This window comes from Lepidochelys kempii, chromosome 2 (genome assembly GCF_965140265.1).
Source record: "Lepidochelys kempii isolate rLepKem1 chromosome 2, rLepKem1.hap2, whole genome shotgun sequence".
Taxonomy (NCBI): Eukaryota; Metazoa; Chordata; order Testudines; family Cheloniidae; genus Lepidochelys; species Lepidochelys kempii.
The window spans coordinates 10,020,721-10,034,305 of record NC_133257.1 but is presented as its reverse complement, the minus strand read 5'-3'; the positions used below and the strand labels follow the sequence as shown (position 1 = coordinate 10,034,305).

Here is a 13,585-nt window from a genome sequence, read left to right as displayed (position 1 = left end):
GTACATAGAGTTATACCTTCAGATACTTAGAATTGGTGCTACTGCTTTCACATTGGATGTATTATTATGCTATTGCTTAGACACTGACAAGATACGGAACAACTTAATATTCATTTTATTGAACAAACTATAGTTATATGAAACTGTGTTTTAAATAATGACAAATGGAACAAGTCCATAGGGCACTTATTCAAATTAACACTGATATTCTGGATTTAGTCTATAGGCCTTATGCCATCCCAAATATCCACACCAGAATGTGATGCATTTTAAGCGTTAATTACAAATAAAATTAAAAATGCACATTTCTATTGTAAAATGAATGCACATTTTATTACATCCATTTTCCCTTTCCCCACACAGCCCAAACTGTCCAGACAACACTGGATGAGTACACAGCAGCCAGCATCACTGTGTTCACTCTTTAATTCAATATGTAATCTTAAATTACATTTATTGCTGCTATCCTATTTCATTCATTTGCATGCTGTATCAGGGGTCCAAGAATGCAATCCAAGTTTACCACTGAAAGAAGGAAGCTGAGGGATTTTGTGGCTGAGCAACTGTACAATTAAAATTACTAAATCATTTGCCACGTCACATACGACAGAACAAACTCTCCTATAACAATAGTATCAAGTATATGACACATCTCACTGAAGATCCAATTGTAGGGGACAGCAGAAATTTAACGTGATTATTCTTGGAACTCTGTTTACCTGAGGCTGGAGTAAAATTGTAAACAAACAGTAACAGAGTTAGTATATTCCGTTTTGGGTTAATAAGGCAGCCTGTACAAAGAGCAGTGCAGTACCCTTAGGCGGTGGCTCATGGGAACAGAAGACGAAAGGGAGAAAGCGCCTAGCTTTCTTTACTTTATGCTGACAGTGACTGACTCCTTTACAAAGAGGCAAGAAAAGGAAAGAGAAAAACAGAAACAAATTATTTGGAAACAAAAGAAAACAAACTTGAGAGCACTTCTGCAAGCGTGAATGTAAAAGCAAAAGATTTATATTACAATTCTACATCTGCATGATGTATATTTGAATTTTCTAAAATGATAAACTATATTTACTATGTTACAGTGGATTCCTCACCTTAGAAATAAATTATTTTTCTTTTTGTTTCACTTTAGAAAAAGTGCTTTATGGCAGAATCTATTAAGAACTCAACATATGCCAACCATTATCAAGCACATGAAGAACTGGTTCTCTGATATTTAATTAAATTTATTAAATCCCCTTCCTAAGCTCTGCTATTATGTGGTAACTGTTGGCAAATTCTATCTTTTTAATGGCAGCCACTCTTCTAATAAGGACACAATCAATTTCTTGGAATCTTACAAGAAGATGATAAAACAAAAACAAACATTTCACACAATACAGGTAACATGAACATGAAAAACACTCACCCCAAAACAACACTGGAATGTATTTTCCTGTGACATCAGTTATTGGAGTGATCCCCCTCTATGAAGTCAGACCCAGCATATCTAGAGTCTTTGAAGAAACCCCCCTTATTGCCCCTACTCATTCTCCCATCTCCCTAGGAGGAGCAACCAATCAGACCTGCTGCATATGGCTAGAAGAGCTCTTTTCCTCTCCTCAGGAGTTGTTAGAAGTTTTGAGGGGCGGATGGGAAGAGGGAGGCACCAATACCATTATCACAAAGGGGAACTCAAAAAAGGAGGAGGAATCCCAGCAGCTCGGGGTTGCTCTGCTCCCTCCTCCCCCCTCTCTTCTTGTAATGAGTTGGTTCCTCTCAGCTGCTCCCTCCATGCTTCCCCTTGCCTCTCCCTCAGCAACTCTAAGCCTGGGAAACAAGATGGGAAGATCAAGAACACGTGCTAGAGCTATATCCGCCAGACTTGGGGACGGAGGTGCAGTATCACCCCTGGAGCTGTGAGGAAAAAAGAACCTAGAGAGGTGGAGGAACATCAGAAGTGTGCCAGTCACAGGGCAGATAATGGGGGGCCAGAAGTACAAAAATGATGTGGAGCTGAGGAGCACAGCATTAATTGATGAGGCAGATATGGGGCTAGGCCGAAATGGGAAGGCATAGAATTAATTAACTGGAGATTGTGGTTTCGTCAGCGAGCTCCCACACTATCAGAAATACTTTATGCAAATTTGTGCGATTTTATGCAAATTTTTGGTCACATGATGTTGGCAGGCATATAGGGTGCAAAATTATTTGTTGTATAATGTTCATCACTGGCATCTGGATGCCTCATGCTCAATTTTAAACCCACAAATTGAATGGGTGACTCAAAATTATACACAAACTGTTTTTTGCTGAGATGGTAATTAATTAAAAAACGGAACAAGGGGGTAAGCCTTATACTGCACCCTGAAGAATAACAAAAATACCACTATAACAAGCCTGAAAGGGTAATTACAAACAAATGCAAATACTTCGTCATCTTCTCACATATACCTTTCAATAAAATCAGGCAAAACAATCATATTCAATATTTTAGACTCATGGAGATTCAAGGAAAGGGTAGATTATGGACTAAAATAGTATGACATCAGTATTATATATGGCATACAAGATATTAGAGATGAAGGGGAAATCACCTTTTTAAAAACATACAACACAATTTTCAACTATTACAACAGTCTAGAGGAGTTTGCATCTAAGTCATCAATATGAACAATCAGAATTAACTAACATTCATTATAAAATATTAAATGTGCTAAAGGAAAAGTAATCCTACTAGTTTTTCTTTTTAAGTGAATCATAAAAAGGTAGAGGAATGCAAAGGCCTGTGGCTGAAACTGAAGAACAGATATGTAGTGGCCAGAGGCAATGCAAGATATGTAGGACGTGGAGAGAGAGTTCAATCCTTGGCCTCTCTGCTGAGATTGTAGACAATTCAGCTACTTGTGATGGTGGTTTTGTTATATGAACATCTGTTCCCTAGGACCCTGACTGAAACCATCATTCTATTTTACATAAACTATGAAACAGCAATCAGATGGAAAGGGCTTTCAATTACCACCACCCTGGTCTGGATTTAAACTGGTGATTTGGGAAGAAAAACTCAATCCATTACTTGTTTACTGTATATAAATTACTGCAATTTAAAACTTTGCCTTTATGATCAGGTATCAAATTAAATCTGGTGAAAGATTAAAGGTTTATTTTGTGGGTTTTCATTTGGTCATTTTGTTTTTTATGTTCTAACTACTTTCAGGAGCTTACACAACACCTGGAGCTATTTCAAGTATTCCACATCAACTTCCAGCCATTTAAACTGACACTCCTATGCATTCTTAGCTTTTAACTGAGTGCACATAAAGCTTCTAAGTCTGGATAAAAGCAGAGTTGAGTTTAGATAAGAGCAGCTCACTAAAATTAAATGCCATATACTTTCAACAAATTATCATGGAATAAACCATTTTATTTATTTTTAAACTTTTTCAGCAATATGAAATTTATATAAGCAATGTATTTAATAAAGGTCTGCACCCTAAACGAAAAATCCAAACACTTCTAGGCATAAACTGCAACATTACTACAAGCAGTGCAAAAAGTGACCATTCAAATGAGTGATGTAAGCCCACTGCAACAAAGAGAGTGATGGAATAGGGAGGAGCAGAGGGGAGAGACAAGAGCAGGAAGAAAGGATTCCTTCAGAAGTAATTTGGATCACAAAATTTATGCAATACTACTAAAAAGTCAAATTTAGCATTAAAATGCTATAATTTCATCACAGGTTTCTGCAAATTACACAAACCACTGAAAGTTCACCACGACTTCAAGAAAATGTTATATTCCACAGCTAACTATTCCAAAGGACCCTAAAAAGAACCAAGAAGGAAGAGGATATTCCTGATTTACAGGACTATGGTACAACTTCATCTGTGATAAAGATGCTATCAGTCTTCTTGCCTATCTACTTTTCCTGTTTCTCTTCCTCTAGTTACTTCTCAGATCTCCCTGTTCTCTCTCTTGCTCGTGTCCTCCCTTCCTTCTCAATTCACCCTACTTGCCATTCTCCTCTTTGCCACTCCTACAGACAAACATGCACGCATGGTTCTTCAGGCAGTTACAATGTCTAGTGCTAACAGTGAGCCAGCTGGATTCGTATACAACGGAGAGCATTTAAAAATCAAGAATGATGCCTACTAGTAGACTTAGAGAATTCACTGCACTGCGACATAGTTTGTGTGCAAGAAGGCTAATATAACCTTTTTAATATGAGGTAGTAAGATATCGCACATTAGCAGCAGACAGAAAATCTTAAAGCGTTGGTGTCTAAATCCTCTTGGCAAAAGATCCTAATGGAGACAAGCAACCGAAAATACCAGTAGTTAAGAATGTTTTTGTCTAACGTTTCCCTCTCAATTTGAGTAAGACCAGACTAAAGCTCTTAGTGTATTTTGTTCGAATTTCCTATCTGATCATTTCTCCTCTCATGTAGATGGATAGATGTGTTTAACAATATACATGTTGAAACGCTGCTTGTGATTAAATAGTTATGCCTGTGCTAATGTTTCCGTTTGAATAGAAATCTATCATTTTTCCTTTCTAGAAAAAAAGGATGGTGGGATATGTTTGTAATGCTTCCAAACACAAAGTTGTTTCTTTTCAGTGTCCACCTATTATTCTTGTCTACATGAAAGGCTGGAACTAAGTTTTGGGGACAACCCATAAGGAGCTTTAGGGATTTTCTTCACTTTTTTTTATAAGACCCTTAGTTTTCAACATTTATATGGCACTCACTTGCAAAGACTTTTGTTATGTCTTTACTATTCAATAGTAATTACAGTTCTGTAGAGCCAGTATACTTCACATTACTTTACCTACAATTTAGTAAACATTGCCTGATATACACATACTATTAATGCATTTGTCTAGTCTATGTAACTTCTCTATTTCCATCATTCCAAAACTTTTGGATAAGCACTCTTTTTACTGTGAAATAAAGAATATTAAAAAACCTTTGTTTTCTAATAATGAAATTCCATGTAACATTAGCTGACAATGCATATTACTCCCATAGGGTTTTGGGGCAAAAGTAGTTTTTCTGAATATCTAACCAAAATCTCCCTTACTGAAGATTAAGTCTATTATTTCTCCTAACTCCAGTGGACATAGAGAACAAGTGATCACATGCCTCTTTGCAACAGCCCTTACCATACTTGAAGACTATCAGATTCCCTCCTCAGACTTCTTTTCTCAAGACTAAACATGCCCAGTTTTTTAACCTTTCCTCACAGGTCGGGTTTTCTAAACATTTTATTATTTTTGTTGCTCTCCTCTGGACTCCTTCCAATTTGTCTACATCTTTCCTAAAGTGTGCCACCCAGAACTCCAGCTGAGGCCTCACTGATGCCAAGTAGAGCAGCACAGTTACCTTCAATGTATAACAGGAAACTCCTGTTAATACAGTCCAGAATATTAGCCTTTTTTACAACTGCATCACATGGCTCATACTCAGTTTGTGATCTACTATAACCCCTCATCCTTTTCAGCAATACTACCACCTAGCCAATTATTCCTCATTTTGTAGTTGTGCATATGATTTTTCTTTCCTAAGTAAAGTACTTCGAACCTGTGTTTATTGACTTTTATCTTATTGATTTCAAAGCAATTCTCCAATCTGTGAATTCTAATCCTGTCCTCCAAAGTGTTTACAACTCCTCCCTTCTTGGTGTTATCTGCAAATTTTATAATCATACTCTCCATTTCATTATCCATGTCATTAATACAAATATTGACTAGTACTGGACCCAGGACTGACCCTGCAAGACTCCACTAGATATGTCCTCCCAGTCTGATAGAAAACCACTGATAACTCCTCCCTGAGAACAGTATTTCTACCACTTGTGGACCTAATTTACAGTAATTTCATCTAGAGAACATTTCCCTAGTTTGCTTATGAGAATGTCATGTGGGACTGTGTCAAAAGCCTTTCTGAAATCAAGATATATCACACCTTCTCCTCTACCCACTAGGCTAATAACCCTGTCAAAGAAAGAAATTACGCTGGTGTGGTATGAATTTGTTTTGACAAATCCATGCTAGCTATTCCTTATAACCTTATTATCATCTAGCTGCTTACAAACTGATTGCGTAATATTTTATTCGAGTATCTTTCCAGATATCGAAGTTAGGCTGACTGGTCTAATTCCCCAGGTCCTTTTTGTTCCCCCTTTTAAAGATACTTACTATGTTTGCCCTTTTCCAGTCCTCTGGGACCTCACCTGTCCTCCATGAGTTGTCTAAGATAATACATAATGTTTCCAAGATTGATTGTTGCTGGCTCTTTAAGTACCTTAGGATGAATTTCATCAAGCCCTGCCAACTTGATTACATCTAACTTATCTAATTTTTTCTTTAACTTGTTTCTTCCCCTATTTTGGCTTGGCTCCTTCCCCCTTGTTGTTAATATTAATTATGTTAAGCAGCTGGTCACAATTAATCCTTTTAGTGAAAACTGAAGCAAGAGAAGGATTAAAACACCTCATTATTCTTGCTGTAATCAGTTATTAGCTCTCCTTCCCCTCTAAGTAGAATACCTACATTTTCCTTTGTCTTTCTCTTGCTTCTAATGTATTTAAAGAACCTCTTCTTATTGCCTTTTATGTCCCCTGCTAGGTGTAACTCATTTTGTGCATTAGCCTTTATAATAATTGAGCTCTTAAAGAATAGTTTGGTTAAATAACTTTCTGTTTTGGAAGGCAGACATAAATCTACAGAATCTAAAACAGTGTATAGGAAAATAACTGAGAAAAGAGGGAGGATTAACCTGTTACAAACTGGTAAAGTGGAACAAATATTTAGATATATTAAACAAAAATATTATGATACAGGCAATAAAGCTAGTAGGTTTTTAGCCAGAAAGTTACAAAAGAAAAAGGATTTGATTAGAAATAAATAGGGAGATTTAGTAACTGCCATCAAACAGATCTCTGAAATATTTGCTAACCTTTTCCTTACTTTGTATGCTTCAGAGCAACCAAATCCTGAACTTATAAATAGATTTTTAAGAAGAGTGAAACCACCTCAGTTCTCAGAGGATGATGTGGCAGCTCTTGATAGGCAAATTGCTGTAGAGGAAGTTAAAGTTATAATTAAGAATTTAAAATCTAATCAGGCTCCTGGTCCCAATGGGTTTTCTGGGAAGTATTATAGAGCTCTCAAGCAGGAGCTGGTCCCTACTTTAACTGACTTGTTTAATGGCATAAAACAGGGAAATGAGACTCTGGATTCATGTAAAGATTCAAAAGTTCTTTCCTAAAGAAGGAAAAGATCTTACCAATTGTACAAACCTATTTCTTTAATTAATGTGAATACTAAAATTTATGCCAAGGTGCTAACAAAACAGATTGAGTTTCATCTTGCCGAAATATTTTCACCCTGATCAATATGGATTAGTTGGTGGCAGGCATCTAGCTGATAAATATCAGAAGAAGTGTGCATTTGTTCTATGATATTAATTCTAGCAATTCTTCCTGTGTGCTGCTTTGTTTGGATGCTGAGAAAGCTTTTAACAGGCTGAAGTTGGGAGTACCTCAGACAAATCTGGGTAAGATTTGGTTTTGGAAATTAGTTTTCTATGGGCATATTGACTCCATACAATCATCTCTGAGATCTGCTTTAGTCATAAATCTCCTTCTTTTAATTTTTCTAGGAGTATGAGTTAGGGTTTGCTTTGGCAATGGTGCCATTTGCAATAAGCATGAGAAACAGCCCCTTGGTTATGGGCATCAAAACGTTTTCTGGATTAGAACACAAAATACATTTGTACATTGACATCATGTTATATTTGCAGGATCAAGAGCCTCATTAAAAATTACAGAACAACTGACTTTGGAATCAGGAGAGGTATCGGGATTCAAAATAAATTACGATAAACCTGACATTTTAAGAATTAACATTCCTGAAAGGATCAAACAGTTGTCAGCTACATACATTTAAATGGGTAAAGGAATCTTTAAAATATTTTGGAACAAATATTGTGGAGAAAAATAAAACACTTTTTAAAGAAAATTACCCTCCACTGTGGAATAAAATAATAATACACTTTGAGGAACGGAACAAATATTAAATTTCTTGGCTAACACGTACAGCCTTTGTAAAGATGAATTTCCTCCCAAAGTTGTTTTTGTTTCAGTGTATCCCTATTGGTATCCCTGATATGACATTAAAAACATGGCAGGATGCGCTATTAAAATTCATTTGGAAACATAAAAGACAAAGGGTGAATTCTAATGTTCTGTATAAGTCTAAAAAATGGAGTGGACTAGCTTTCCATAATCTAGTTTATTATTTATTAACTATTACTACTATTATGCATCACAGTTAAAAGATGTGATCAGCTAGGTTCAGATTAGACCAAACACTGGGTAAACCTTGAACAAGAATGGAGCCAAAATACAGCTATTCATCATGATTGTTCGGTTAAAAATAAAGGTACGACACCAAAAATAAAAAATAACCCATTCATCCAGATCACCAAGCAGCTTTGAAAATTCCTGTCACCAAGGCCCTCTCCGTTAGTTACTTTCATTAATAATCAGGAATTTATCTCTAGCAAATACCAAAATGACTATTCATTGTGGGTAAGAGCTGATATTTATCAATTTGGTTGGACAGGTGTTCTTGGGTCCTGATTTTAAGTAATACCAAGAGTTATGTGACCATATAAATAATATAAACATCCCATATTTTAAACATGCATAAGTAATATGTTTTATTGTGAAATCTGGGTACAAGGATGTCTATTTAGACACTAACCACATTTGAGAAGCTGATCCAGGAGCAAGTTGGAACAAAAGGTTTAATTTCTAAGATACATATAATTTTAATTGAAAAAGATGATTATAAGAAAACAACCCAGATGAAAAGGTGGGAGAGGGATTTGGACAAAGAAATTGATCTGGAAGAGTGGATCTCTACATGGGAAAGGGAATATATCTATATCTATATATCTCTCTACATCTCTCTCTCTCTATATATATATATCTGCAATTTGCATATAAACCAGTAAAGAAAATTTTTATAAATTACTGATTTATTTTATGTCAGCTTCCAAGTGATCCCTTGACCTGCTTACTTAATGTGCCAGTATAGGATCTATATTTTAAACAGAATGACAATTTTTTTTTATAGTTAGCAGCAAAACTTTGTATTTCATATTATTAGAAAAATATGACTTCCTTTTATGGAATTGTGGCATAGTAAAATATAGACTGTTCTTGTAACAAAAAAGCTTTCACATTCAGTATGTGCACAAGAGAATTGCCAAAAAGGATAGGTATTTAGAAAGTTGGTCACCCTTCTTAGTGTACTCAGAGGAGGAGGGCTCCCCAGCCAGCATACCAGAATCTTTAACTCGGTTCTCTGAATATTAGCCTGATCCTGAATAAGTAATATACGTGTAGTATGCTGACTTTTTATTGTACCTTTGCATTAACAGAATGTTTTGAAAAACAATTACATTTGGGAACGATCAGTTACCCAGCTTTTAATCCATTTAACGTGTGCCATGTTCATTTTATACTGTTAGAGATTTTTAACTAAAATGTTGTGGGGTACCACAGCACAACAATGGTACCACAGCCTTACAGAAGTCTAGTACATCAACACTATTATCTTCATCAACCAAACTTGTGATCTCATCAAAAAAAGATATCAATTTAGTTTGACAAAATCTATTATAAACCCATGTTGATACGCATTATTACCCTCCTTTAATTCTTTATTAACTGAATGGCACATCAGACACACTGTTATCTTGCCTGGGATCAAAGTCAGACTGACAGGCCTATAATGACCCACATCATTCCAGGTTTCAGAGTATCAGTTACCTTGTTAAAATAAAAAAATTTAAAATACTTTTTTAAATTAGCTTTCTTCCAGTCTTCTGAAAAACGTACCCAGTGTTCCAAGATTTATTGAAAAATGAACATTTAACGATCCTGCAAGCTCCGCAGACAGCCCTTTTAAAACTCTTGGATGCAAGTTATGTGCACCTGCTGTCTAACATTTAGTAGCTGCTGTTTAACATTCTACTGAGATACTAGCGGAACAGAAAGAATGTCATCATCATCAATATGACTACATCATTGTCGTCCCCCCCCCGCCAAATACAGAACAGACATATTTACTGAACACTTCTGACTTTTCCGCATTATTATTGATAATTCTACCATTTCCATCTAGCAATGGACCAATACCACTATTATAATTCTTTCTGTTCCTAATATACTTAAATGTTATTATTGTCCTTACCTCTGCTGACCATAGGTTTCTCTTCGTGCATCTCTACTTCTCTTATCAATTTTCTAAAATTCCTAGCTTCTGATTTATATAGATTACTAGCTTCCCCTTTCTTCCAAGTTGTTTTTTTAACCAGTACAGCCTTCTTCCTTGATTGAAGGATTGTGGCTTTTTGGACATCTACTAAGTGGTTCTTAAATGATTCCCAATTATCATTCACAAAAAGCTCATGCTCAAATAAATTGGTTAGTCTCTAAGGTGCCACGAGTACTCCTTTTCATTTTTCTGATGAAACTCTTCTTTGCAGCCGATTGTTTCAGCTTTGTGAAACTGATCCCTTTAAAGCTCCATGTATATATATTACTGGTATGGACTTTACTCTACTTACACATTACAAATGCAATCAAGTCATGATCACTGCCTAAGCTACAATTAATTTTTAGTTCTGTGATCCTCTTTCTCTCTCAAGACTAGGTATAACACAGGATTCTCCCGTGGTGCTGGATGCAGTGCTTTTTGAGTTAGGAAACCGTCATCTATAATAATAAATTCTGAGGATGTTTTAGTACTTGCAGCATGAGATATCCAACATATGTCATTCCAATTGAAGTCTCTCATAATCACACAGTTTCCCCACCGTAAAAATTATAGATAGGTGCGTAAGGAGCTGGTCATCCTGTTCCTTAGTGTGATTTAGTGGTCTGTAGCAGACACCAACTAATACCTCATCCTGTACTTTTTCTATTAGGACATTGACCCATAAGCATCCAAAATCATTTTCTTCGGAGTTGTCAGTGACTTGGAAACAGGCAATGCCATTTTTGACAGAGTGCTACTCTCTCCCTCCCCTTTTACCCATTTGGTCCTTCTTAAATAGGTTATAATAATTGATTTTAACATTCTACAAATGTGAACAGTACCACCACCTTTCAGTAATACCAACTAGATAACATATATGTTCATAAATTCATAAAGTGTTGGGTTTTTTTTTTAGTAAAACCCTCTTCCCCGCCCCCCAGCTTTGTAAACAGAGCAAGTTAACGCCACAACAGATCATAATAATACAAACTGCAACCTAGTGGGGCAATAGACTGAATTTCAAGGGGCCTATAAATATTTATATATTTGTACTGAATGAATGCCATACTTGTAAATCAATAGTAACTCCTCAGTGTGTGTATATAAATACACCCATACACATGACATGTACACACCTACACACCCAAGTTGGACAGGTTTTTGGTAGAAAAAATATCATAAAGCAGGAAAATAAAAGGACAGGCAACAAAGGAAAAAGGATAGGAATCCCCAACACAATCTAACAATCAGTCTCATATACAAAAGTCCATCCTGGTCAAGTCAAAGGAAATTATGTCCATGTACTTATGGGAAGAATTTGACCAACTGGAAGAAACCAGGATAATTTGCCACCACCTCGCTCCAGTTTTATGCTAGTGTAACTTCAATAGAATAACACAGTGGTAAATCAGGCCCTGGTTTTAAAATATAATATTAAGGTTATGACACAAATCAACAAAGCCAAGGAAGTTTGCTTTTCATAGCTGATGCCTATCTAACTCATCTCACACTTCTCAAGAGATATCAACTGCAAGCACAGAGACTAGTGACTTGTTGAAGGCCACAGAGGGAGCCAGCATCAGAACAAGGATTAGGTTCTTTTTTCAATCACAGGAGTGTTTCATTAGGTTATTAAGCATGGTATTTTCAGGTAATTCTGAAACTAAAAAAAAAAAAAAAATATGAATTGTTTTACCAAATATAGCTACAAGTGCAAAGAAGAAACACTTAAGGCTTCAAAATTCTCCACTGAAATAATTCTGTTACCAAACAGCACATTCATTTTGAAGTGACCTGATAAAATGCATATGTCAGAAAGTCAAGCTTTTTAAGCTGTGGGCAAAAATCACCTTTTCCCCCAATTACAGTTTAATAATTCTGTGGGAATGTAAGTTTTACACAAGAAAGTCTTTCAGACTTGAGCAGAAGACAGACTTTCATTTTGGGCACAGGGGTCACAAAACAGAGAATGCACTGTGCTTTGCCAGCAAACGTTAAATTTAAATAAAATCTTGTTTGCCCTTCACCCTGAGCTCTTAACATTGCTCGTAATTAGCCTGGTCTCCCCCCACTCCCACACTTTTGCAGGCCATATCTGCATCATCATTAAAAGCAGTTTTTTATTTTAGGTGCTATAATACTGAAATTAACTTAGCTTGTGACATCTTTGCCTACACTATGTATCAAAATATGAACATTTGATTGGCTTCATTTTGATCTACAGTAAGCAACTGAAAACATCCATAGTTTGTTTCTTTTATACAAATTAAATCATATTTGTTTTAACACATACTAAATCTTTTGAACTAAAATGATTCAAACCCCTCACATAAAGAGTGAATTTTCTTTCTACATCCCTTCTTTCCTTAAGATGTAGAAAAGAAATTCAAAGTTCTGAATAACATTGCTGAAGTTTTAGGGGCAGATCCTCAGCTGGTGTGAACTATCATAGCTCCATGGACTTCATAATTTACACCAGCTGAGGCTCCACCCCTTAATTAGCACACTAGGACAGAACCGCAGTAACTTAGTATATACTGAGTTACTGAGAGTTCAGTCACAATATGTACTTTAAGAGACTAAAATTATACTACTATAAATCTAACTATGACTTTATAGCAAAAATTAGTAAGTTATCTTGGGGGTCACTACAGCAGGTGATAAGCACCTTCAATTTCCATAGATCACAGTATATTTCTCAAAGAAAGCCACTCATCTCACCATTAAAGGGAAATGCTCTATGATTTCAGAAATTAAACTACTTTATACCAATATGGTTTAATCTGCTTGCGTTTTGTACTTCATTCTTGACTAAAACATAAAATCCTGGATTCGGTCACACTTCAATTCCCCCTCTAAATAGGCACATACTAATACTAAAAGTTAGACTCTATGAATTATTTTGGGGAAGTTCTATGGCCTGTGTTATACAGGAGGTCAGACTAGATGATCACAATGGTTCCTTCTGGCCTTGGAATCTGTGAATCTATGAACGCTGCAAAAGCTGTATTTCATTACGGAAGAAGTTCACCACTACAGCATATGGCCAGCTGCTCAACCACTTAAATTTTACCACAGAGTCCTATTTTGAGGGTTTAAATGAGATCTTTAATGAATTTCCTCTTACAAGTCTACCTTCCAGCCAGTTACAGCTCCATGCAACATTCCCTCCCTGCATACATATTTTTCTACCCAGGAATAGTGTATGGGATGTGGGTGTGAGTGGCCATTCTTGATCAAGAAGTTTCCACACTAAAAAGCATGGACCATG

The 13,585-nt window shown here is 36.1% G+C and overlaps 1 protein-coding gene across 15 annotated transcripts in view; it reads right to left on the bottom strand.

Annotated features, from left to right (window-relative positions):
* Positions 1-13,585, bottom strand: part of PTK2 (protein tyrosine kinase 2) — a 377,029-nt gene that overhangs the window by 97,882 nt on the left and 265,562 nt on the right. For 10 of the 15 annotated variants that reach the window (XM_073330034.1, XM_073330030.1, XM_073330031.1 and 7 more), the window contains one exon: positions 815-898. The exons of the other annotated variants lie outside the window; for them this stretch is intronic. In XM_073330034.1, the coding sequence (XP_073186135.1) occupies positions 815-898 (84 nt within the window). The remainder of the gene's footprint in view (positions 1-814; positions 899-13,585) is intronic. 15 annotated transcript variants of the gene reach the window in all.